At 51.4% G+C, this 26,455-nt stretch overlaps 1 protein-coding gene across 1 annotated transcript in view; it reads left to right on the top strand.

The window, feature by feature from the left end:
• The first annotated feature begins 8,854 nt into the window (after positions 1-8,854).
• Positions 8,855-26,455, top strand: part of SLIT1 (slit guidance ligand 1) — a 191,464-nt gene continuing 173,863 nt past the window's right edge. The window contains exon 1 of the mRNA XM_003922342.4: positions 8,855-9,493. Coding sequence (XP_003922391.1) covers positions 9,297-9,493 — 197 coding nt within the window. The 5' untranslated portion in view covers positions 8,855-9,296. The remainder of the gene's footprint in view (positions 9,494-26,455) is intronic.

The following is a 26,455-nucleotide window of genomic DNA, read 5'->3' as shown; positions in this document are numbered from 1 at the left end:
TTCAATCTATAATTTGGTAATTACATTTTTATTTCTAAAATCATTTTTTGTAGCTTATTCTAGAAAATAGGGAAAATATAGAAGGGTATAAAATAAGAGGCTATACACATCACTGATAATTCCGATGATGTTAACATTTGGGTGGATTTTCTTTTAATTAGATTAGATTTACTTTTAAGTTCATTGAATGTTTTTAGGCCGTGAGCTGTTGAATCTGAGTTTTTGCCATTTTGAGAAGGACAACTGCATTTGAGATGAGAAGGCCACCCACAGTCTGTGAGGGAAAGGAAAGGTCTAAGAATATCTGGGTTTCATGTCAGTTACACAAGCAGACCCAGAACATACACATTTGCAGAAGGAACTAAGGAAAAAGAAGATGAAGAAATCCTCTAAAATTACTTGTACATAATGTTTGTCAAATGGAACTTTCTCTAGACAGACCTGTTCCCTAAATTATCACTATTACCACTTTTGGCTTTTTTAAAAAAATGAACACACTAACCACATGCCTGTACATGCAGCATAAGGCACTGTCTTATTTCAATTTTAAAATTTATTATTGTTACTATTTTTGAGACAGAGTTTCACTCTTGTTGCCCAGGCTGGAGTGCAATGGTGTAATCTCGGTTCACTGCAACCTCTGCCTCCCAGGTTCAAGTGATTCTTCTGCCTCAACCTCCCAAATAGCTGGAATTACAAGCATGCGCCACCATGCCCAGCTAATTTTGTATTTTTAGTAAAGAATAAGGTTTCACCATGTTGGCCAGGCTGGTCTTGAACTCCTGACCTCAGGTAATCTGCCTGCCTTGGCCTCCCAAAGTGTTGGGATTACAGGTGTGAGACACCACACCCAACCCAATTTATTATTATTTATATATTTACTTTTTTGAGATAGGGTCTTGCTCTGTTGCCCAGGCTGGAATGCAGTGGTGCGATCACAGCTCACTGCAGCTTCGACTTCTTAGGCTCAAGCGATTCTCCCACCTCAACTTGCTGTAGCTGGTACTACAGACACAAGCCACCACACCTGGCTAATTTTGTGTATTTTTTGTAGAGACAGTGTTTTGCCATGTTGCCCAGGCTGCTCTTGAACTCCTAAGCTCAAGTGGTCTGCCTGCCTTGGCCTCCCAAAGTGCTGGGATTATAAGCGTAAGCCACCACGCTCAGCCCATAAGGTACTTTCATATGTATTATCCATTCAATCTCCACACTGGTCCCAGGAGGTAGATCTTAAATAAATGCATAGTTTACATCTCAGCTCAGCCACCTATGTGCTGTGTGACCTTGAGTGAGTGACTAAATGTCTTTGTGCTTCCAGTTCCTTGGGCATATTAAATGATTTACTAGGTAAAGGTCTTGGAGCAATATGAGTGCCTGGAATTTGTAGGTACAATGGGAGTGTTTGTTAGTTGGTAGGATTATTCTTTACAGACGAGGCCCCCAAGATGCATATGAATTAATGAACTCCCTGATGCCACATTTTTGTCAATCACCTTCTTGGACTTTGGAGAACTGAAGGCTGACTCAGATGGAGAAGGGTGTGTGGTGGAGAAGGGTTTGGGTATATGACGGGCTTCCAAACAGGGTCCCTCCTTCCCACCTGCCATGGGAGGCAGCAGGGGCTGAGGCAGAAGACAGAGGAGAGAACATAGGTCCTATGTCATGTCTTGGCCTCAATCCCCAGATGGCTTCCCAGTCCCCTTCGATGGGAACAGGGGTGCTGACCCACCCCACCATGAGGAAAGGCTTCTTGAGGAGTTGCTGCTTAAGCTGAGACCTGAAGGGTGCAGAGAGCCAAGCCGGGCCGTTATGATGGGAAGACCATTGTCGCGTAGGGACTGGCTTGTACCAAGAGCGTTATGTGCTTCATAAACTGTGAGGAGCTCGTGTGGCTGAGGTCCATTTCTTTCTGGCCAGCTTCAGTGCACTTGTCAGGGTCATGTCGTTATCTGTTTGCTTGACTGTCTTTCCCTAGCACACAGAACAGGTGTATGTATGTATGTATGTATGTGAGAGGGAGTCTTGCTCTATTGCCCAGGCTGGAGTGCAGCGGTGTAATCTTGGCTCACTGCAACCTCTGCCTCCTGGGTTCTTCTGCCTCAGCCTCCCGAGTAGCTGGGACTACAGGCCTATGCCCAACTAATTTTTCTATTTATAGTAAAAACAGGGTTTCACCATATTGGCCAGGTTGGTCTCGAATTCCTGACCTCCTGATCTGCCTGCCTCAGCCTCCTAAAGTGCTGGGATTACAGACATGAGCCGCCACGCCTGGCCTACACAGAAAATGTTTTGAGGGCATGAAGTATTGTCAAAAGTCTCTTCCAACTTTCTGTTTCTGGCCAAGATGATACAATGGGACAGTTTTACCCCCTCCTGCCTTAAGCAACTGAAAAGCCAGCGAAAAAATGGAAACAACTGTTATGAGACACTAAACAACGGGTATCGTGGGGCAGTGATTTCTGAGAGAGGGGAAACACGTGGGGCGAGCCCTGTAATTGCTTGGCTTACAGCCTGGAGAGAGTTTCCAGGCTATGGAGCCAGAGGAGGACCCAGGTGGAACCCGGCATCAATCTGAATTGAAGAGTCAGAGCTGAGGGTTGGGGGAGGCCAAGGTGGCTCGAGTTCCCACTGAAGACAGGAGAGGAAATTGCTACACAGAGAGATGAGTAGCTAGAGATCTGCAGATGGTTCTTCCTTCCATGCCACCCTCTCCTCCCCCGGGCTTCAGCTGAGAACTGATCAGTGCCTGCGTGTAAACTGTCTGAAGCTGGGAAAGTTCCACCCAAAAGGTGCAGGCAGAACAACCCTTGGAGTTTCCACAGGGTTGCGATTAGCTGGCATTCCCACCAGCCAGAGCAGAAACCTCCTAACTTACAGGGCATTGGGGAGAGTATTCAGAAGGGTAGGGAAATCAGCCCTTGACTGCAGGCTAGTCCTAGTCCTGCCTAAGAAAGCTTAAAAGCAAGCCTCAAAAGGATCCCACTGGCTCCAAGTCACTAGACTCTGTTCCAGGACAAAGCTGAAGAATATTTTTTCAAAATACAAGAATATCCAGCACCCAACAAGGTAAAATCCACAATGTCTGGCATGAAATCTATAATTACCTGGATACAAAGTACAGTAGCTCTCCTTTATCCATGTTTTCACTTCCTGTGGTTTTAGTTATCTGTGGTATAGTACAATAAGATATTTTGAGAGAGAGGGAGCTAGAGAGACTACATTCACATAACTCTTATTATGGTATATTGTTATAAATATTCTATTTTTATTATTAATTATTGTTGTTAATCTCTTACAGTGCCTAATTTATAAAGTCAACTTTATCAAAGTTAGGTAGGTATAGGAAAAACGTAATAGAACAGGGTTTGGTACTATCCTTGGTTTTAGGTATCCACTTGGGATCTTGAATGTAACCCTGTGTAGATCGGGTGGACTACGTAGTAGGAGAGTATGACCCATAATGAAGAAGAAAAGCAATTATTTCAAACCCAGAAATGATACGTATAATAGAATTAGTAATGTCTGAGATGAACTTTGTACCAGGTGGGGCCAGGGGCGGTGGCTCATGCCTGTAATCCCAGCACTTTGGGAGGTGAGGCAGGCAGATCTCTTGAGGTAAGGGGTTCAAGACAAGCATGGCCAACATGGTGAAACCCCAGCTTTACTAAAAATACAAACATTAGCTGAGCGTGATGGCACATGCCTGTAGTCACAACCACTTGGGAGGCTGAGGCAGGAGAATCACTTGAACCCAGGAGGTGGAGGTTGCAGTGAGCCGAGATTGTGCCACTGCACTCCAGCCTGAGCAACAGAGTGAGACTCTGTCTAAAAAAAAAAAAAAAAAAAAAAAAAAAAAATGTACCAGATGGGATTAACAGCAGATTAGATACTGTAGAAGAAAAGATAATGAACATGACAATCCACCAGGAGAAACTCACCAAAATGAAAGAGAGAGAGAAACAAGACTGAAAAAAGGAACAGGGCATCATCCATCCGCTATGAGACAACTTCAAATGGCCTGATATGTGTGTAAATGGAGCCCCCAACAGAGGAAAGAGAGGAGGGAACAGAAAACAAAAGTGAAGAAATAATGGTTCAAAACTTTTTAAGTTTGATGAAAACTATGAACAACATAAAAGAAGCCCAGTGAACCCAAAGCACAGATCTCTTCTGTTTCCAGTGCGTGGCTCCCAGCTGGCATGCGATCGATGTCTGCGGAATGGCTGGATGAACGGTTGGCGTCAGTGCAGGCTGTCTCCCTGCTTTCTCCCTTTCTTCTCCTCTTCTCCTCCCACCCCAGCACCCACTTTGCTTCTCTCTTGCTTCCAGTGCTTCTGTTGGCCAGAGTTGTCTTGGATGCCTATGGTGGCCTCTGGGCTTTAAAAGCCACTTGACCTTTAGTCTAGGAGCTTTTCCTTGCTGTAGGCTTTGCCACTGAGAGCCTCCAATGGTTCAGCCTCCTCCAAATTTGAGCATAGCCAGGGGTTTAGAGATTAAAACTAAAATATTGTCAGTCCTGCCGGCACAGACTTCCCAGGGACTCCTGTTCTCGTAGTTCCCCTGTGGTAGCCGGGTCAGGAGGAGTGCCCAGGATGGACTGGATGTTGTGTTCTGCCCGGGTGTGTGGCCTCATTCATGGCCCACCTCTGTAACTCCTTTGCCATGTGAGGTCAGGCTGGTTGCTTCACTTCTCTGGGCTTCTGTTTACTGGCGTTTGGATGTGATGATTTTCTAATCCCTTCTAGCTCTGACGTCTTGTACGCCCCTGCCACTGTCCCTTGACCATCTTCTCTTTGCCATGCCTCATCCTTGCTAATGATGTGTGGAACCTGGAGAGGAGGAAGGCAGGTGGGCCTCAGACCTGTTGTCCCTGCCAGGTCCCTTCCTTCAATGGCTTCCCAGAGTTTTCAGGTCTAATTTCAAACTCCTAACTCAGCACACCAGGACCTGATTCTTAGAGCACGGTCTCTGGAATCACCTGCATCAGAATTAGCACTGCCTCTACCCACCATCCTCAGCTTGCTAACAGGGAAGATTCTGATTGGGAAGATCGGGCGTGGGCCACAGGAATAAGCGTGTATGATAAGCACCCCAGGGGGGTTAAAGTGTATTGGTAGGGGGAAATTAGCTCATAGTACACAGGATAAAAAATCTGAACAAAGGCTGGATGTGGTGGCTCATGCCTGTAATCCTAACACTTTGGGAGGCTGAGGTGGGAGGATAGCTTGAACCCAGAGTTTGAGACTAGCCTGGGCAACATTGAGAGACCCACCTCTACAGAAAACAAAACAAAACAAAACAAAACAAAATTAGCCAAGTGTGGTGACGTGTCCTTATAGCCCTAGCTACTCGGGAGGCTGAGGCGAGAGGATTGATTGAGCCCAGGAGTTGGAGGCTGCAGTGAGCTATGATTATCTCAAAAAACAAACAACCCGCCCCCACCCCCCCAACAGTAGAAAAGAAACATCTGCTGCAACTGTCTCCTTGCCACCTCCCAAGTCCCCTCCCTGGAAGCACCAGGTTCCAGTGGCAGTCCATTTCCAAGCACATGAACACATAGACGTGTTTGAACACAGGACCAGGCCAGGTGATGCCGAAAGCCCAGTGAAGCCAGAGAAAGGCTGCACAGGGGCCTCTGGGATGTGTCTTCATCACCTCTGTAACCTCCACCCGTACCCCCTGCCACGCTCCAGCCTTGTGGGACAAGCCCCAGCTCAGCCATTGAGAATGCTGCTCCCAGTCTGTGTGACTTGCCTCATGTACTTCTTATTGCTGAGAGAGCCTTTCTTCCTGTTTGGTTGCCCAACAAATGCCTATTTATCCTTCAAGACTTAGCTTAAGTGCCTCCTCTTCCAGGAAGCCTTCCAGCCTGACTCTGTGCCCTCACTCTGCGTTCTCTGCAATTCCACATTCACTGACACCCAACTGATTATGCTTTCCTGCTTCCTCTTTCTGTGCCCCCACTGGACGGTGAGCCCACTGAGGCTGGGGCCATTCTTGTCGCCTGTTGGATTGCTGAGTTCCAGTACAGCACATGTAGTACACAGATACTCAGTAAGTGGTGTTTATCAGATGTCTACTTAGCAGCCATTCTGTCTCATTTTTGCCTTTTGCGGTTTGGAAATCCACTCCACAGTGCTCTTCAGCCTCACCCAGGCTCTCCTGATTCTTGGCACTCCAGAAGGGTCTGGTGGAGGTGGGGAGAGGACCCTGTGCAGAAGCTGTAAGGAGGGTGCTCTCTCCCTGAGTCACACGAAGGAAGTGGTCCTCAACTCCTGGCACACGTCGCTGAGAGGACTCAAAGGGGATGCATGTCCTGGGATGGGGAGACTCAACCCCAAGTTTTCCTGCCAGGGGGTTGCCCTGCTGGCAGCAGGTGAGCAGGACCGGGCTTGGTGGAGTATTCCTGGCAGCAGCAATGCACCAGACCTGCCTCCTCCTCACCCGTGCAGTGGGAGCAGGTGGCCCGGCTGCAGGGAGGGGGTAGGGAGACCCAAGAGAGGGAGGGGCATGGGAGAGGAAATTGAAAAAGCGGAGGGGGGCTTGGGAGTGTGCGGCTGGCCAGGCGGTTGTTTGACGAGTAAATGTGCTGGGCACGCTAATGAGCTGTGCTCATTCATGGCGAGCTGCCTCCTGAATCGGGGAGCTGGCCAGGTTCTGGGGTGGAGGAACCAGGGATGAGAGCCAAGCTGGGGAGCTGCCCGGCTGCTGGGGCAGGGCCTCCTGTGACGGGCTGTCGGGGGGAGTCTTTGTCCTGGGTCTGGGGGGGCTCCTTCCTTCCCTCCCTTCAGAGGAAAAGCCAGGCTTTGCCAAGCAGCAGCAACTCAGCTCAGGGCCTGCTTAGAATTCACTGTCCAGGCTGGTCTGGAAGCTTCTAGGGCAGGGGCTGGCTCTCAGGAGCCACGAGCAGGGCTGATCTTGCACCTTTGCTCTCCCACTCCTCCTCACACCCCTTCACCCTGAGGACCAAAGGGCAGGGCTAATCAACACTCTTTCCATTCTCGACATGGGTCCTGGCTTCTGAGGGGCCTTTTGAGGTCATGGGGCTGGGAGCTACTGCTGGAGCAGAAGGTTGGAGGCCAGGCATCTCAGCAGCCTGAGTGCTGTCTGTGACAGGCCTACTAAGTGCCACATGCTGGGGTGCGTGTCTGGGGGAGCAAGTGAGGATGCCAGGGTGTGGGCAGGGGTGTGGGCAGGGGTGTGGGATGTAGAGGGTACAGAGAAGCAGCTGCAGGTGCCAAGAGGGGATAAACAAAGCAGCAGGCACCAAGGAAGGGGGGATGCCACTCTGTCCGAGGCTTCGAGGAGGGCACGGGTAGAGGGCCGGGGCACCGTGGAGCCGGAGCAGGAGCTGGTGGGCTGCAGGGCAGAGGTGGCCCTCTCAGACCCCATCCTGGTTTGTGGGAAGCTTCCCTAAAATCCCCCCACACAGGCATCCCTGAGAAAGCCCTGCCCCCTGAGAAACTGAACTGATGCTCAAGAACCCACTGCTCGGATGGAGGTCACAGACGGGGATGTGTGAAATCAGCTGCATAAATTGTGACACACTGGCCACGGCTCTGTCTGTGCCATGACAGCAGAGAGGCTGCAAAATGTTCATCAACATGGAAAAGAAAAACAAAGAAAATGCCTGAGACTTGAGTACCTGGTGGGTGATAAGGCTTCAGCCTTGTGGAGTCTATCAACCTCCCCCACCCTCACCGACACCCTCCCTGCCAACTGTGTCCACGCTGTGCCTGCTCCCGGCTGCTCCTGGGACAGGAGGTGCTTCTCAGGCTGCCCAGCTGTGTCCTCTTGCCAGGCAGCCTCCGATCAGGGCCCTGACTGCTGGACACTGCCCCAGCGAGCCACAGCTGTCCTTAGTTTTGAGGAGGTCTTTTAGCTTTTCTGGGGTTGAGGAGAATTCCTTCCCCACCTGGATGTCCTGTGCACACCCATGTCCACACATGCCTTACAGTGAGAAAGGTCCCTACCCAGCTGAGTGTGAGGCCTGGGTCTGACTGGGGTGGCCTGTGGGGTTCTCTCCAAGCAGGCCGCCCAGACCTTTGCCAGCCTTCTCTGTTTCTTTTGATGGCAAGATGAATATTCGTTTTCTTTTTTCTTCTTTTTCACTCCCCACGCAGTTCCACTCTGAAGCAAGGATATTCCTTTTCATTTGTTTCTACCTGTCAGAAATGGAGGCACACTGATGTGAGTGGAGGAAGACGTTTGCCAGATTTCCAAGTCCCCTTAATGTCTCAACTCTCTCTTCTACAACTGGGGAAGAAGCCAGTGTAACTATGGCACGAATGTGCCCTGCTGAACCAATGTCCCAATCAGAGCCATTCTCATCCTGGGCATGGGATGGGGCTGGCTTGTTCCCCTCTGAGAAATGGGTGCATTGAGGTAGGGAGGAGACTGTTCTTGGCCTAGGGCTTTCATGGACCCCCAAGGCTCCACCCTCAAAGTCCAGGCTAAGTAAGATTGGTGGCTTGAGGATGCCACCTGGGGCGCAGGGTTTCCCCTCACCAAGAATTGACATAGCCAGTCGGGTGGGGCCAAAGGCCGCTTCTGCCGTCGGGGGAACGGGGGAAACGGGTCTGGGCCCCAGGGGAAGGCGTCCAAGCAGCAAAATAAGATCCCCCTCCCACCCTGAGCTAGCAGCTGGGGCCAGGGGTGCCAGGGTGCGTGCACCTAAATGTGCGCGTCCTCGCCGTGTGTGTGTGTGTGTGTGTGTGTGTGTGTGTGTGTTTAGAGTCGGGACTTGGCAGGTCGAGCCATAGCCCACTTCCCTCCTCCCCCCTCCCCCGCAGCCCCTGCCCGCTGGCGGCGTCTCGGAGGTTCCACCTTTGAAACTGCAGGCGGCTCGCAGCCGCCGAGTGGTCGTCGAGAGAGAGGAGCTGTTGGGGGAGGGCGGGGAGGAGCCTGGCCCTGGATGTGTGCTTTTCGATTGATGGATGACTGCCGGGTGGGAGCGAGCGCGCGGGTGTGTGTGTGATCGTGTGTGTGTGGTGTGTGCGCGGGGTGCGTGCGCGCGCGGGGCCTGCCCATTTTCCTCCTCGCAGCAGTCATTTGGGAGCTGGAGGGAGGGAGAGGGAGACGCAGGAGGCGAAACAGCAGAGGAGCTGAGCGCCCTCCGCCCAAGGCGCCCTCCCTCAGTCAGCGCACAGGCGCCGTCGCTTGGAGGAGCAAGGTGCCTCCCAGCCCGCGGGCTCTTGGGTGGCTCTGCCCCGGGACGGCACCTGGAGGCGGCCCCGGACGGGGATGGTTAGCGGCTGCCGCCGTCTGGCTCACGAGCGGGACGCGGCGAGGGCACCATGGCGCTGACGCCCGGGTGGGGGTCCTCGGCGGGGCGGGTCCGGCCGGAGCTCTGGATGCTGCTGTGGGCAGCCGCTTGGCGCCTGGGTGCCTCGGCGTGCCCCGCCCTCTGCACCTGCACTGGCACCACGGTGGACTGCCACGGCACGGGGCTGCAGGCCATCCCCAAGAACATCCCGCGGAACACCGAGCGCCTGTGAGTATGGCCCCCGCCCCTGGCTCGCAGGGAGCCCCAAGGTTGCCCTTCCACCCAGACACAATTCCGGGCTTGCGGGTGGGGGCAGGACCATTGGAGCCTGCCCGGGTTCCGCAGCCCACAGGCGGGTTATTGCCTGCCACGGTCTTTTCCGAGCCAGGAGCCTGGAGCGCCGTGGTTTCCCTTTCCCTGGGATTGAAAGGGCCCTCGGCGGGTTTGTCAGCTCCCGTTCTCACACCTGCACCCTGTACTTCGCACCCGCAGGCCCTCCCCACTGCGCCAGCACTGTATTCCTCCAGGGTGCCTGCGAACTGCTGCCAGAAAGCCTTGCTGGCACCCAGGAGGGACGCTTCCCACACTCACCGGGCACAGTGTCTCCTTTTGGGTACATGGGGCTACGGCTGCATTCAGAGCCAGCTGCTCGGATTCCCGCTCGAGAGCTTGCTCCTGAGGATGGGCAGCAGGGTGGGATGCAGGCGAAGTTTCTGGTCTGCCCCTTCTTCTCCATTGTTTCCCCCAGAGCCTGGAGAATTCTTCCCCGCAGGTGCCACGCATTGGTCCCCACTTCAACGCCTCCTCCACACCCAGCCATCCCCAACCCAGGCAGACAATGGGACCTGAGGGCTTTGGGTATGGGCTTGGGGTGTGTAACATTCAGCACCCGGAGAGGGGCAGGTGTGTCTTGCATGGAGAACCCAGTGCATAATGTCAAGAGGACAGAAGCTTGGAGAAGGGGGTCCAAGGTTAAAGACATTGACCATGGCAAGTCAAAAAAAAAACAACAACAACAATAACAACAAAAAACAAACAAACAAAAACCACAGCATTTCTCTTTCCCTGTTCTCTCTCATTTTTGAATTCTTGAGGAAACTTGACCCTTTTCTAGACTCACTGAGCTGGTCGAGTGTGTGTGTGTGTGTGTGTGTGTGTGTGTGTGTGTGTGTGTGTGTTTACAGACCTTTATACTTAGTTTTCTGTGATTCCCCTGCAGAATGTGTGAGTTCCTAGTATTAAGGGGCCACCTTAATAGCGTGAGGCGATGAGAGTCCCTGTAATGGGCTGTGTATATGCAGATTTTGGTCACATGCAGGGCCTTTGTACTGCTCACAGAGGTGACTGGACCAGAAGATTTTTGAACAGGGCTTTGGAGAAGGCTGCTGGCGCCTTTGAAACCTACCTACTCCTTCCCACACTCGTCAGTGACTGCTGTGGCTCTCAGGAAAGGCGTGCATATTTTGATAACTTTCGTGCACATTTTCATGGCTTCCAGCTGTTCAGAGACAGAAAATTGACCCTGAGGAGAACTGTCTCCTGAATCAGACTCTGTACCAAGGCCAGCAATTAGCACACATTTGCCCCAGACTCTTCTTGGCTGCATCTGAAAAATTCCTGTAGAGGTTTCAGAGAATTTGCAATCTAGATACAATCTAGATGGGAAGTGTGTGTGTGTGTGTGTGTGTGTGTGTGTGTGTGTGTGTGTGTATGGTGTGTGAATGCCTGTGTGTTTTAGGACTGGGGAGAGGTGGTATCACACTGAGTTTCTATGGGCAGCCCATTATCCTATGTGGAATCAGAGAGGAACTGAGGGTCAGGAACCTGTCCAGAGGACCCCTGAGGTGGCCTGGTCACCCTTCATGCCTGTCCCCTCCATACCTGCTTCCCACCTGTCCACTGGAGTTTCTCCTGCAGCTGCTACACTGGCTGTAGTCTAGATTTAAGACACATATATTAGCCCCTCTTCTTTGCTTTTGAATTTTGAATCTTAAAATCACCTCCTTCATCCTTACTCTCTTACCACCTTTAGTGTTTAAGACTTCATGAACTCTTTAGCTCTTCTGTGATCAGAGTGAGATGAAAGTGAAATTTCCTAGTACAGAGGAAAGAATTGGTGTTCCGGAAGTTATACTACCTGGGTTTCCCAGCTCTGTAACCTATTAGCTGTGTGACTTTGGGCAAGTTTCGTAACTTCTCTGAACCTTGGTTGCTTTCCATCAGGAAAATGGGGCTGAGGCTAAATAAGGTCTCTGGTTCTTGTGAGGATGGAAGAGCATGTATGGGAAGTGCTTGGTACCTTCTGATGTTTGCTAAATGAGAGCCATTATTATGAAGGGATAAGGAGGGGCATCTCATTATTTTAATTCAGCAAATGTTTCTGAAGCCAGGAACTGCCCTGGGTGCTGAGGGAGTGAGCCCACCCCTGTCCTCAAGGGGCACATGGTCTAGAGGACTGGGCAGAGGACCTCTAACTGAGCTCTCAGGAGAGGGAGGGCCAGGCAGCCTCGGGGAACGGGCTGTGGGAACACAGGGATGCGAAGCCCTTTTCCAGGTGAAGGCATTTCTTAGAGGATGGGCCACTTTATCGAGGTTTGATTGGTTTTTGCCAAGCAGAGAAGGGAGGCAATCTAGGCAGAGGGAACAGCTGGGCTCCAGGCCCAGCACATTCTGCTGCTTGTCAGGTCATGAGGCATGCTCTCTGTGGGCCTTTTTTTCCCCCTGTTTTGTAGAGATGAGGATCTGGCTATGTTGCCCAGGCTGGTCTTTAACTTCTGGGTTCAAGCAATTCTCCCACCTCAGCCTCCCAGAGTGCTGGGATTATAGACGTGAGCATGAGCCAAAAGCCTGCAGGTGTGAGTATAGGGCAGAAGCCTGCAGGTGTGAATGAGTATAGGGAAGAAGCCTGCAGGCGTGAGTGAGTATAGGGAAGAAGCCTGCAGGTGTGAGTGAGTATAGGGAAGAAGCCTGCAGGCGTGAGCGTGCCTGGCCCGATATAGGCAGATGGGCCAGCTTGTCCGTGGGGCTGAAACATGCTGTGGCCAGTGGCCAGTGGGTGGGATAGGACTTGAGGCTGGAAAAGAGGTTAGGAAGGGTCAGGAAGCCTTTCCACATGTGGACTTTTCCTCTAGAAAATTCCAGGGGTGAGTTATCCTGTGGAAGTGGAGCAGGATCTCTGCCATGTGGTTAAAGCTTCCTGCACTGGGAAAGCGCAGGGAGCTGGCCTGTTCTCCAGGCAGCCCGTGAAGGAGCTGCTCGAAGAGGAAAAGAACATCTTGAAAGAGGCCTTGGTGAGAGCCCAGGCAGACTCAAAATAACTGTGGCAAATGCTCTCTCTAATCAATATGAGTGTCGTGCAGTATCAGAGCCTGGAACAGCGGCTTCTTCTGAGGCTGTGAAATTTTTATGGACTGCAGCTGTGCATTCACCTTTTGTACTTCGGGCAGTTCCTGTGGCAGCCTGTGAAGCTCGGTAACTTTATGATCATATATTCTATAACTCTGGGTCCAGGCCTGTCCCCCCAAAATGGAAAGAAATTGTCATTGCTGCAGGGACTTCTGGGAAGAGATTGAGTAGGTCCCAGAACTGCTGAGGAAATTAGTTCAGCCAGAGGGGCTGTGGGCTGGGCAGGGAAGGGATGCTAAATAATTCACTGTAATAAACAATTAAAATACAGAGCCAGGGATGGGAGAGGCAGCGGGGGAGGCCGGGAAGCTTCGACTCTTTGTACTGCCCAGGCGCAGAGGGACCCAGCTATGGTCACCAGTAAGTTATTTTTTTTCCTTCCACAATGACCTTGACTTTCGGTTGGACTTGATTTTTAATTAAAAAAATCTTATAACTAGAGTGTCCAGGAGTGTGTGACAGGTGAGTGCAGTATAGGTAGACATCACCCAGGTGTGAGGCTTGTGCCTGTGGCAGATTGCCCAGAGAAGGGAGGTCGCCTGAGCGTGGAGGGAGGCAAGCAGGGCCTCCGGGAAGGGCTACTGTTTGCCCTTTGCCTCCAGGCCCAGCACATTCTCCTGCTTGTCAGGTCATGGGTCCTGCTCTCTTGTAATCCTCTTTTTTTTTGCTTTTTCTTAGAGATAGGGATCTTGCTAGGTTGCCAGGCTGGTCTCAAACTTCTGGGCTCAAGCAATCCTCCCACCTCAGCCTCCCGAAGTGCTGGGATTACAGGCATGGGCCATCGTGCCCAGCCTTGCTGTCCTCCTTATGTGCTCTTCCCTCCTTGCCAGTCCTTCCAACCTGTTCTATCTCCACGTCTGCTGCAGAGGCCTGGGAGGTGCGCTCTGGGCTCAACTCCCTGAGCTGGAGGTCCCGTGGAACAGGGCTGGGTGGTCACACGTAAGGAAGGCTGCCCGGGGCAGCTGAGGCTGATGCTCTGGGGAGCCTGTTTGGAATGCCAAATAGTAATTGGATGCTGATCTCGGTAAATGAGGTCAGGAGCCACTGCAGCCACATTTGCTATCGGGCCTGGTGGGATCTGAGGAGGCCACCATGGTCTCCTGCAGCAGAGACCTGCGCTGTGCAGGGGAGGTATTTCCTGGCAGGGCAAGAGTCTCCAGCTTGCTTAGGCTTTGATGTGGTGGCCGGCGCCCTGGCATGTGGCTGTGCTCTGGATGACTGGTGTTAGGACCCTCGTGCTGTGCCTCTCCTTGCTCCGAGACTCAGTTTCCCCATCTGTAAAAGGGGATGGCGACAGTTCTGCAGGTTGTTAGGAGCACATGAGGCAGCGCTCCTCGCTTGGTGCATGGCTGGTGTTTACCCTTGCCTCAGCCTCTGGGGATGATAACACCTATATCTCAAAGGGCCTTTGCAAGATTCACTCATGCTATGGTTGTGAAATGCTTTGTGATTCAATCATTAAATGATTATTGTTATTATTTGGGAAGCTCAAGCTCCAGGCTGGAGGTTTCGGGTGGGGCAGAAGAGAGCTCGGGAGGTAAGGATCTGAGCGTGGGGGCGTGCTGCCGGGGACTCCTGCAGTCTGTCTGTCGAGAGCGCTCATTTACCTTCCCTGGGCATCTCTGCCCCTTTGCCTTGGGATCTGGAGACAGAGTGGGGACCATGCAGGGTGGGTGATCGTGATGGCATGGTTGTGAAGCCAGACTACCTAGGTTTTTAACCTGACTCCGCCACTCAGCAGCTGGGGAGGGCCTTGGGCAAGGGATGGGGTTTAATTTCCTCATTCAACAGATAGCTATCTATTGAACGTTTGCATTGTGCCGGGTGAATAGTGCTGGACAGAAACAGAAACCCGAGTTTTAGTCCAGCTGGGGAGATAGAGATGAATGACATAATACAAGAATGAGCACGTAACTGCAAGCTGGGAAAAGTGCTCTGGAGGAAAGGGCGACTTCTCAGAACCCCCATTTCTTTTCTCATAAAGTGGGGATGATGATAGGGCCTGCTTCAAAGGGTGGTCATGAGGATTAAATGCAGTAATGCTCGCAGAAGCGCATTGCACAGGGCCCGGCAGACAGCGAGTGCCCAATAAATGGTAGTATTATTGTTATTAAGGTGACAGGGAATTGCAGGGATGTGAAGGAAATTTGGGTGTCACTCAAGGCTGGATCCCAGGGTGCCCCTCCTCTTCCCCATCAGGCAGCCGCTGGGGACCCTGGCGCACAAGGGGAGGGGCTGACCTTCCAAGGTGCCCCTTCGGGGGCGGGGTTGGCTGGCCGTGGCCCCGGCTACCCGAGGCTGCCAGCAGGGGCGGCCGTGCTCTTTTGGGGCTGGGCGGCTCCTGCATTATTGGGAGCAGACGGGTCCTTGGCCGAGTTGCTGCCTCCAGTTCTGTGCCGGCATTAGCAGCTCGGCGGGGCTCTTGCTTAATGGGATTTTCTTCCCGAATGCTGTAATTATCGCCATACAAATACTTATTACCCAGAGCAGATGACGGCCGGGCCTTGGGCAGTAGCCAGGAAGTTGGGCTGTGCTCAGCGGGGTGGAGAATTGGCTCCTCTTTTTGACGGAGCTCATGACCCCCTCCTCTCCTTTCTGGAAACCAGCCTGTGGCGGACAGACAGCTGTTGGGCACCTGCAGGGGGCCTAGTGTCATTGAGAGAGGTCTGAGAGCTTGCAGCCTGGTGGGGGAGAAAGAACGAATATGTAAGGATGTCTGTAGGGATGAGGAACACAGTCAGTGGCTACCAGCTCAGGCTTCCATATGAGAATGGCCCAGTTTGAACCCTGGCTTCATCACCTACCACCTGAGAGATCTTAGACTACTCACTAGTGACTCAGTTTCCTTATCTGTAAAATGGCACCAGTGGCAGCATTTACTTCGTGGGGCTGCAAAGTTCAGATGAGATGAGTTTTTTTTTTTTTTTTTTTTGAGTCAGAGTTTTGCTCTTGTTGCCCAGGCTGAAGCACAATGGTACGATCTCAGCTCACTGCAACCTGGGCCCCCCAGGGAGGAGGGATTGCAGGTGACTGCTACCACAACCGGCTAATTTTTTGTATTTTTAGCAGAGAGGGGTTTTCACAATCTTGGCCAGGCTGGTCTCGAACTCCTGACCTCAGGCGATCTACCCGCCTCGGCCTCCCAAAGTGCTGGAATTACAGGCATGAGGCACCGTGCCTGGCCAAGATGATTTTTTTGAAATGGGGTCTCACTATGTTCCCCAGACTGGTCTCAAAATTCCATGGCTCAAGTGATCCTCCCACTGAGCCTCCCAAGTAACTAGAACTGCAGGCATGTACCACCAGGCCCAGATAATTCCTTAGTTTTGATAATTGTCCGTGGTTGTGAAAGAGGTTAATACTAGGGACAGCTGGTTGAAAGCAGCAAGAATAATGATGAATCATTAGAAAAGAGTAATGCCTGACACATAGTCAGTGCTCCATCAGTGTGTAGATGAGGCTGATGAGAGTCTCTAGATGGGAGTGAGATGGGAAGGAGGGATTGGACTGTTGCTGTGTTGGGGAGGTAGGGTTTGAACCGGGTCTTGAAGGATGGGCGAGACTTCGGTAAGCAGTGAGGTGAAGCGAGAGCAAGGGAGTTTGGGAGCATTCAGAAGGTGTGCCATGTGTTCGGGAAGGAGAGCGAGAAGCAGAGCCTCCTGACGGGGGAAGATTTGTGTTAGTGAGTTCTGGCAGAGGGGATTAAAGTAATGGGTGAGCACTAGGCCTTGGGGCAGGGAAACGGGGCCCCCCAGAGAGGGGAGCGTATATACCACCCAGAGGGCAGTGTATAACACTTTTTATTAAATTTTAAAAAACAATTCAGCGATTTTAAAAACCAACTTAAGGATTTGTGCAAACATCACAATTCGATTTGCTTTATCATAATCACACATAAAGGTAATTTTTTTCTGAAGCATTTAAGAATAGCTTGGAGACATTGTAACTTTTTCCCTTTAAATACTTGGTGAGTGTTTTCTTTTCTTTTCTTTTTTTTTTTTTTTGAGACGGAGTTTCGCTCTTGTTACCCAGGCTGGAGTGCAATGGCGCGATCTCGGCTCACCGCAACCTCCGCCTCCTGGGTTCAGGCAATTCTCCTGCCTCAGCCTCCTGAGTAGCTGGGATTACAGGCATGCACCACCATGCCCAGCTAAATTTTTTTGTATTTTTTTTTTTTTTTTTTTTTTTTTTTTTTTTTTTTTGAGACGGAGTTCTGCTCTTGTTACCCAGGCTGGAGTGCAATGGCGCGATCTCGGCTCACTGCAACCTCCGCCTCCTGGGTTCAGGCAATTCTCCTGCCTCAGCCTCCTGAGTAGCTGGGATTACAGGCACGCGCCACCATGCCCAGCTAATTTTTTGTATTTTTGGTAGAGACGGGGTTTCACCATGTTGACCAGGATGGTCTCGATCTCTCGACCTCGTGATCCACCCGCCTCGGCCTCCCAAAGTGCTGGGATTACAGGCTTGAGCCACGGTGAGTGTTTTCTAAGAACAATAAGGCTACCAACATCAGAAAATTAAACATCTGTGCAAAACTACTCTCGACTCCAGAATTCACATTCAGTTTTCATCAATTGCCCCGATAATGTCTTTCATGGCTGTTTTCTTGCACGTCTACAATCCTGCCAGGATCACACGTGACATTTAATGGTCACGACTCTTTAGTCTTCCCGGATTTGGAAGAGTTGCTCAGCCTTTCTTTGTTTTTCCTGATCTTGACATTCTTGATTTATACAGGCCGGTTATTTTGCAGAAAGCTTCTCAGTTTGGCTTCATCTGATCTTTCCTCACTCTTAGATTTGGGTTATGCATTTTTGCCAGGAATGTCAAATAATGACTCCGTGTCCTTCCTGGTGCAGCATGTCAGGAGGCACATGATGTCGGTTTGTCCCAGTAGTGGTGATTTTGTCTGAAATCACTTGGTAAGTTGACGTCTGCCAGGCTTCTCTGCTGAGAAGTCATTGTTTTCCTCTTTGGTATTAACAGGTAAGTTGTGGGGGGATTGTTTGAAGCTAGGTACGTATCCTGTTTCTCATCAAGCTTTCATCCCCCTAGTTTTAGCATTCATTGATGATTTTGTAACTCCATTAGCTGGCTTTCTATTCTCTTCTCCTTCATCTGTTTTTCTTCTCTCTCTCTCTTTTTTTTTTTTGAGACAGAGTTTTTGCTCTGTTGCCCATGCTGGACTGTGGTGGCATGATCTCAGCTCACTGCAACCTCTGCCTCCTGGGTTCAAGCAATTCTCCTGCCTCAGCCTCCTGAGTAGTTGGGATTACAGGCACCCACCACCACGCCTGGCTAATTTTTATATTTTTAGTAGAGACGAGGTTTTACCATGTTGGCCAGGCTGGTCTCACACTCCTGACCTCAGGTGATCCACCTGCCTCAGCCTCCCAAAGTGCTGGGATTACGACCATGCTATGGGATTACAAGCACTGCACCCAGCCTGATTTCCTTCTTTTTTATGGCTTCATAGTATTCTGTGGTGTATATGTACCACGTTTTCTTTATCCAATCTGCCGTTAATGCCTTGCCACCGCCTTAAGTTTAACGTGGTGAGGCTGATTTTGGACTTCTGACTTCCAGAATGGAAAGATAATACATTTGTGCTGCTTTCAGCCACTAGGAATCTTCTACAGTCATAGACTTCAAAGCCATTTTTTTTTTTTTTGAGACAGAGTTTTGCTCCTGTTGCCCAAGCTAGAGTGCAATGGTGCAATCTTGCAATCTTGGCTCACTGCAACCTCCACCTCCTGGGTTCAAGCGATTCTCCTGCCTCAGCCTCCTGAGTAGCTGGGATTTCAGGCTCGTACCACCACGTGTGGCTAATTTTTTGTATTTTTAGTAGAAATGGAGTTTCACCATGTTAGCCAGGCTGGTCTCAAACTCCTGATCTCAGGTGATCCATCTGCCTTGGTCTCCCAAAGTGCTGAGATTACAGGCATGAGCCACCGTGCCTGGCCAAGTTCAAAGCTATTTCAGAGGCCAAGATATGAGAGGAAGTAGGGCCTGGACCAAGGCAGAGAGAATAAGTGTGACCGGCACAGCAGACTCTGAGGCTCGAGAGCCTGTGAGAGTGATCTTGAGACTGGAATAAAGCTGGAAAAGGCAACTGATCCTGGAGGAGAAGCTGTGAATTTGGCTTTCGCCTGTTTTCTTTGAATTGCCATTAAAAGTGTATGTGAAAAAGATGGCCCCAGATGTCATGATGGGGAAGGTTACTCTGGAGCGTGTTCAGGCTGGAGAGAGAGATGGGTGGTTGGGGGAGGCTCCAGGGAAGCGCTTCAACCCATGAGGGCAGTGGAACAGAAACTTCGGTGGGAATAAAGATCTCCTGGGAAGCTGGCACGAAATGCAGATTCCCAGCCCATCCTAGAGGTGCTGGTTCTGTAGATCTTTGGCAAGGCAATTCCAGTGATTTGGATTCCGGAATGCCCAGGACACAGTTTAAGAAACACTGCTTGGTACTGAGGTTTCCTGGAGAAGAAAGCACATCCTTCGAGGACTCACACGCTTTAGCTCCCACCCACATCAGAGGGCAGGAGAAGGGGAATGCATGGAAGGAGGAGATGGCGGAGAGGCGGGAGGAGCTTCTGTCTCGTGTTTGACTTGGGGGAGCACTGGCCACACGTTTGTGGGTTTGAGCCTGGGCCGAGTAGTTATTGCAAAGGCCAAAGGAGGAGTTTGGTGAAGAGGAGAAGGATTAGCGGTGTGGAGAGCATTCAGTCTGTCTGAGGACGAGGTCCGAGGAAAGCTTCTGGAACATAAGATCAGGGGTCACTGGTAAAGTGGGGAGAGCAGTTTCCTGGGAGAAGCCAAAGGCAGGAGGCAGATGGCTGGCAGCAAGCAGGTGGTGAGGAAGTTTGCAGATGAGAGGACAGGCTCAGGAGCTCTGACGGGGAGCAGGCTTAGGAGAGAGTTGCTTACAGCACAGAGGCAAGTGGACTGGAGTCTCTTTGAGAGGGCAGGAGAGAGCCAGGGCTTTTGGGGAATTCGGGAATGGGGAGGGCTGGCAATGGGCCAGAAAAGGGCAGAGGCAGAGAGAGGCGAGAGGGAGTTTGATGGTGGCATGTTTGCGGTTTAGAGCCCCTCCCTCCTGCCAGCCTCCAATGAGCTGCTTTACCTGAGTTCCCTCTTTCACTCCTCATCACACTCCGGTGCAGGGAAGGTATTACTCTCCTCTGCTTTGCAGATGAGGAGAAGGTTCATAGAGGTGGAGCCATGTGCCTAGAGTTGAACAGCTGGCTGGGAAATGGTAAGCTGAAATTCCCTGAGTCTCAAGGCTCTAAGACGTGCCTGTGTTTAGTTTTTAAATTGACTTTTGCTCTCTAGTCTTAATGAGGCCTGACTTCATTCACTCATTCATTCATTATTTGCCAGACACTCATTCGGCATCTACAAAACACCTGCCAGTGCTTAGCACTGGGGCTGTAAAGGCAAACTGGGCGCGATCGATTCCTGGCTGCACGTGTTTGCTGGGTGGACCCAGTTGCAGGCTGGTATAGGGAGCGAGATGTCTGGTGTTGGGGTGGAGAGTGGTGAGCAGAGTTGGGCACATTCAGGGAGGTGGTGGTGGTGCAGGCGGAGGTCAGCGGCAGGGAGTTGGTGGGTGGGTGGCCTCCCAGGGGCCTGTGTGGGTAGAGAGCATGGAGACCTAGGGGCTGTCAGGGGGTCCCTGGCCGCAGGGCTGTGGTTTTGGGGTGGGCCTCAGATCTGGGAAGGGGATTGGCAAGAGCAAGGTGGGGCCTCAGAAGTGAAGGAACGGGGGTGCCCTTTGGGCCTCAGGACAGAATGTACCATGGAGTTGGGATTAAGAGCTGGGCCCCAATTACCTCACACCCACTAGGATTGCTGCTATCAAAAAACGGAAAATAGCAAGTGTTGACAAGGATGTGGGCACTGCTGGTGTGAATATGAAACGGGGCCGCTGCTGTGGGGAGCAGTGTGGCAGTTCCTCAAAAATGAACAGTCGAATCACCATACGGCCCAGCTACTTTACTTGCAAGTAAATACCCAAAAGAACTGAACACAGGGTCCCAAAGGGGTATATGGACACCCATGCTTTATTTACAACAGCTAAAACGTGGAAGCAAGCCACGTCTCTACCCACAGATGCAGGGCAGTTGCCAGGGACTGGCGGAGAATGGGGGAACTCCGTGGTATAGAGTTACAGTTTGCAGGTGAAAACGTTCTGGAGATTGGTTTGCACAACAATCTGAATATATACATTTTAAAGTAGTACAGTACACTATAGAACTATACACTTAAAAATGATTAAGAGGGTATGTTGGATATATATATATATATATATATATATATATATTTTACCACAATTAACAATCAAAAGTTTTTTTAAAGAGAGCTAGGCCTGGGGTCAGACATGCAAGAGCTCAAGTCCCGCTCCTCGACCAGCTGGGTGACCTAGAACAGGGCACTGAAATTCTTTAGGCCTCATGCGCTCATCTGTCAGTCAAGGCTGACAAGGAGCCTTTGAGTCAGGTACTACTGTGAGGCTTAAATGAGCTGCTTGTTGGGATAGTAGTGTAGCGACTGCTATTTCTCTAGCCAAGGAAACAAGACGGGACCCCAGGAACCCAGGCACATGGGTGGAGTGGATTGGTAGCAAATGGGCCCTGGTATGGGGTCCCTGCTTCCTCTTCCTTGGGGCTTCCCCACTGGTCACATGTCAGCGGGTGGTCCCAGCCCTCGACCATGGTGTGCCAGGCTCAGTGGGCAGGGTTGCTCTGGCAGCCTGTATTCAGTGAGCACCTATTATGTACCAGGCACCCTTGCACGTGCTGGGGATACAGCAGTGAGCAAACCAGCTGTGGCCTCTCCCCTCACAGGTAGCTGGGAGGCTGGCCTTGGACAAAGGACCTCCTATTGACTGCAGCTCCGAATGACAGTCAGCGCTCTGGAGGAGGGAATAGATGGGCACCTGGGGAAGCTGGTTTAGAGGAGGGGCATTTGACTGGGAGCCTGGTGCGTGTGCTAAGGGCAGGGAAAGAAGGCTGCTTGCGGAGCTCCAGGCTGCTCCAGGCCAGAAGGAAGCATTGACACTGAAGGGAGTGGAGGAGCAGACTGGAAGCCCTAGGGCTGGGGGGCTGGCATTTCCTATTAAAGGGCTGAGGAATAATTATTCTTCTACCCTATGGGCCAAGGCAGGTTGGCCAGAGGCCTCAACGCTTCGGGAGCCACGGCTCCCTGTTCCTTGGGGTCAGGTTCTGTGCTCACTCTGCCCTCTGGGCTCAGGTCTCCAGGACTTCAGAATTCCTCGATACCTACCCAAGGCTTGCCGGTGCTCTTAGGGATTCCTCTGTGACCCCCTCTTCCCCATAACCTCACATCCTCGAAATTCCGGGCTATGCCTGCTGGGCCCTCAGGCCCTCCTGCGTCATGACTGCTTGAGGTGAACGCCGGCTTCAGTCAGATCCTCGTCACCCCAACTTGAGCCTGGAGGTCAAGGCTGCAGTGAGCTGTGATCATGTCCCTGCACTCTAGCCTGGGCAACAGAATGAGATCCTGTTTTTTTTTTTTGTTTTTTTTTTTTTAAATAAAAGGATAGAGCTGGGATTCCAGCCAGGCCTGTGTATCCAAGGCCTGAGTTATTTGGCCCAAACACTGAGCCACGTGGATTGGCTTCCCAACTCTGCCACTCAACCTGTAGGGTCCATTTCCTTATCTGTAAGGTGATGTCGAAGACGCGCACTTCCAAGGGATGTTGTGAGAAGTACGTGGAGCTTATATTTATGCAACAGCCAGGCCAGTGCTGCCCTGTGGCAGGCACCTGCCCCATTCCACTGGCTACCCTGGTGCTCCTGAAGCCTGAGACCACCCCTGAGGAGGAGGAAGACACCTGTCCTTTCCTATTTCCTGCTGAGGGTGTCTGGAGTCACTCAACTGTCTCACTTAGCAGCTTGGACCCTAAAGGTGCCATTTCCTTGCTCATACTGGGCTCACTTATGAGAATGGAAGGACCTGGAAGAGACGAGTTTGTTGGCGACAAGGCAGCATCCTTTGCATGTGGAGCTTTTTAGGGGTGATGTCCATTTGGGGAGAATGTTTATTTTCCTCTCTCTCTCTCTTCCTTCATTTCTCTTTCTCTCTCTCCCCCTCCCTCCCTCCTTTCTTTCTTTCTTTTTTTCTTTTTCTTTCAACAGGGTCTTGCCCTCTTGCCCAGGCTGTAGTACAGTGGTGCAATCATAGCTCATTGCAGCCTCAACCTCCTGGGCTCAAGTGATCCTCCCATCTCAGCCTCCCAAGTAGCTGATACTACCATGACTGGCTAATTATAATAAATTTTTCTTTGTAGAGATGAGGTCTTGCAATGTCGCCCAGGATGGCCTCAAGCAATTCTCCTCTCTTGGCCTCCCAAAGGGCTGGGGTTATAGGAGTGAGCCACCATGCCTGGCTGAGAAGAGCATTTCTTTCTTTTTTTTTTTTTTTTGAGACGGAGTTTCGCTCTTGTTACCCAGGCTGGAGTGCAATGGCGCGATCTCGGCTCACTGCAACCTCCGCCTCCTGGGTTCAGGCAATTCTCCTGCCTCAGCCTCCTGAGTCGCTGGGATTATAGGCACGTGCCACCTAATTTTTAGGTGCCCAGCTAATTTTTAGTAGAGACGGGGTTTCACCATGTTGACCAGGATGGTCTCGATCTCTTGACCTTGTGATGCACCCGCCTTGGCCTCCCAAAGTGCTGGGATTACAGGCGTGAGCCACTGCGCCCGGCGAGAATAGCATTTCTTAACGTGTGTGTTTTTATTTTTGGAGTAGGGAAACAAACATGGAAAACCCACTCAACTGGTGCGATTTAAAATGTCAGTTTTAATGCAAATTCTTTCCTGCATTCAAGAAACACTTATTGAAACATCTATCACGTGCCATGTTCTGTGTTGCACCCTGGAGATACAATAGTGAGAAAAACACAGTCTGTGTCCCCAGGGAGCTTCCAGTCTCATGTAGAGGCTGGGACATCAGTCAGGGAATCCCCCAAATCAATATCAATTGGCTCTGGCTGGGCGAGGTGGCTGACACTTGTAATCCCAGCACTTTGGGAGGCTGAGGCAAGTGGATCACTTGAAGCCAGGCGTTGGAGACCAGCCTGGCCAACATGGTGAAACCCTGCTTCTACTAAAAATGCAAAAACTAGCTGGGCGTAGTAGTGAGTGTCTGTGATCCTAGCTATTTGGGAGACGGAGGTGTGAGAATAGCTTGAATCCGGGAGGCGGAGGTTGCAGTGAGCCGAGATTGCACCGCTGCACTCCAGCCTGGGTGACAGAGCAAGACTCTGTCTCAAAAAAAAAAAAAAAAAAAACCAATATAAATTGGCTCTGATTTGTGCTACATAAGAGAGGGTTGGGGTACTCTGTGGGCCTGTGATGGGAAGGTTTGCCAATTGGAGTTATTAGGCAAAGAGGAAGGAAGAAGCATTCTAGGCAGAGGGATTAGCAACGCAGAAAGGGCTTGGGGCAGGCTGGGCTGGTGCACACAGAGCAGGCCACTCGGGAGCTTGCAGGTCACGGTAAGGAGATTTTTGTTGTGTTGGGGCAGAGTTTTGCTCTGTCGCCCAGGCTGGAGGGCAGTGCTCAATCTCGGCTCACTGTAACCTCTGCCACCCAGGTTCAAGTGATTTTCCTGCCTTAGCCTCTCAGGTAGCTGAGATTACAGGCACCTGCCACCACACCTGGCTAATTTTTGTATTTTTAGTAGAATTGGGATTTTGCCATGTTGGCTCGGCTGGTCTTGAACTCCTGACCACAGGTGACCCACCTGCCTCAGCCTCCCAAAGTGCTGAGATTACAGGCGTGAGCCACTGTGCCGGGACAGTAAGGAGATTTTTGTCTTGATTCCAAGAGCAATGGAGATTCATTGAAGGCTTTAAGTGGAGAGTGCCATGATCAGATTTGCATCTTGAAAAGACCACTCTGGTGGTGGCTTGGAGAGCAGATTGGAGGGGGGCCAAAGTGAATGCAGGGAGCCTGCAAGTGAGGCAGCACTGCAGGGCTCAGGCTTGAGGGTAGAGGCCTGGGGTGGGTATTGCTGCTGGGGGGTGGGATGGGAGAAATGCAGCCAGGGCCAGCCTGCAGATTGGGGTGTTAGGCCTCTGTGGGCCCCTTTACCGCTGTCTGGGCAGCGACTTGTGGGGGAAATTTTTCTTTCCTCTGTTCTCCCCGTCTGACTCTGCAGACTTTCAGTGCTGCAGGGGTAAGATTTCAACGCAAAGAGCTGGGTGTACAGTTCCTGAATAGGCTTGTCTTTTTCAGTGACAGCATGTGCGATTTTTTTTTTTTTTTTTTTTTTTTTTTGAGACCCTGCAGGAAGGGTGAGCCTGCTCATTCACTGCAGGCTGTGATGAGAAAGGAACATTCTGGTCCCTGAGGGAACAGGAATGGCTGGAGCTTCAGCTTGAGAAATTGCGAAGGCAGTGCCAGGAGCCCCCAGAACAGTCGAGAGGGGCCTGGGGAGTGTATTCCTGCAGCCCCAGGAAATCCCGGGGTTTCTTTTGGTTTCTCACAAACACCCAGAGACTGGGGATCAAATTCTTGTTTCCTGAGAGGATTCAAGAAATCCTTGTGTGTTTTTGTTTTTTCCTTGGTAACTTTGCTTTGGAGGATTTTCTCCCAAATCGTTTGCCACGGAGGTTTTCCTTTCAGGCCAGGACCACACAGGAACGGAGGGAAATCAGGGCCATTCGCCGCTGGAGCATTTTTCGTCCTTGGGGAGAAGGATGAGTATAAACTCATCACTGTGGAAGAGGGAGAATCGTCTTAGGGTGTCTTCCCTGGTCTTCGGCATCCTCGGGCCTGCAGGGAGGTGTCTCTGACTCCTCCCAGCTCAGCTTAGCCCTACTGGTCAGAGCTGAGCCTGGGGACACCACCTCCTGGCAGAGCCGTGGTCCTAGAGGGAAATCACAACAGTGGCAGTAGTAAGGATAATCGCAGCAGGTAATACTGCCATAGAGAGCACGAATTGCGTGCCAGGCATTATTCTTGGTGTTTTAGAAATAGCAAGACATTTAAACCTTACCACGTCTCCAAGAGGTGGGTCCTGCCACCTCCTCGTTGTATAAATGGGGAAACGGAGGCATAGAAAAGCTAACTTACATGTCCAGGGACACACAGCCAGTATAATGGTGGAGCCAGAATTCGATGCCGAATGGTCTGGCTCCAGAGCCCACGCTTTTGGAGACTAAGAACACTTAGCTCAGCCTGGCTGGGGAGCCCCCAATATTATTGTGTAGGCAGAGCACATGGTTTTATTACAGAGCCCCAGTGTATATGGCGTGTCCTCTCCAAAGCCCCCAAGTTATGCTCTTCAGCTCTGTCCAAGGCATGGCCATTCGAGGTAAGAGGATGGGATGAGGGGACAGAGGGAGAGTCCAGCAACAGGAGAACTTGTGACGTAGGAGACAGTGTGGAATCACACAGGCCAGGGGCTAATCCAGGTCCCACCGTTTATTAGCCGTGTGGGCACTATGCAAGTTGCTTCATGCATACGTGCCTCAGTTTCTTCCTTAGCAAGTTGGAGAGCATATGACTCCCCTTATAGGTTGCAAGATGAGGGTGAAACGAGATGAAGGATGCTTAGGGTCAGGCCCAGAGCCTGCACACAGTAGGTGCCCAGGAAGAGGTGTGGGCTCTGGTGGCAAAACCGCAGGGGGCCCAGGTGGGCTCCGGATCTTGGGATCTTCCTCAGACCCGAGGCTGGGGCCTGCCCCAGTGGCCCCACTCCCCTGGCCGCCCTGGTCTTAAGGTCCCAGGAGCATCTTCCAGTCTCCCCCTAGCA

This window comes from Saimiri boliviensis, chromosome 12 (genome assembly GCF_048565385.1).
Source record: "Saimiri boliviensis isolate mSaiBol1 chromosome 12, mSaiBol1.pri, whole genome shotgun sequence".
In the NCBI taxonomy this organism is placed as follows: Eukaryota; Metazoa; Chordata; class Mammalia; order Primates; family Cebidae; genus Saimiri; species Saimiri boliviensis.
The sequence above is the reverse complement of the archived record's forward strand: the minus strand, read 5'-3'. Positions and strand labels throughout refer to the sequence as shown.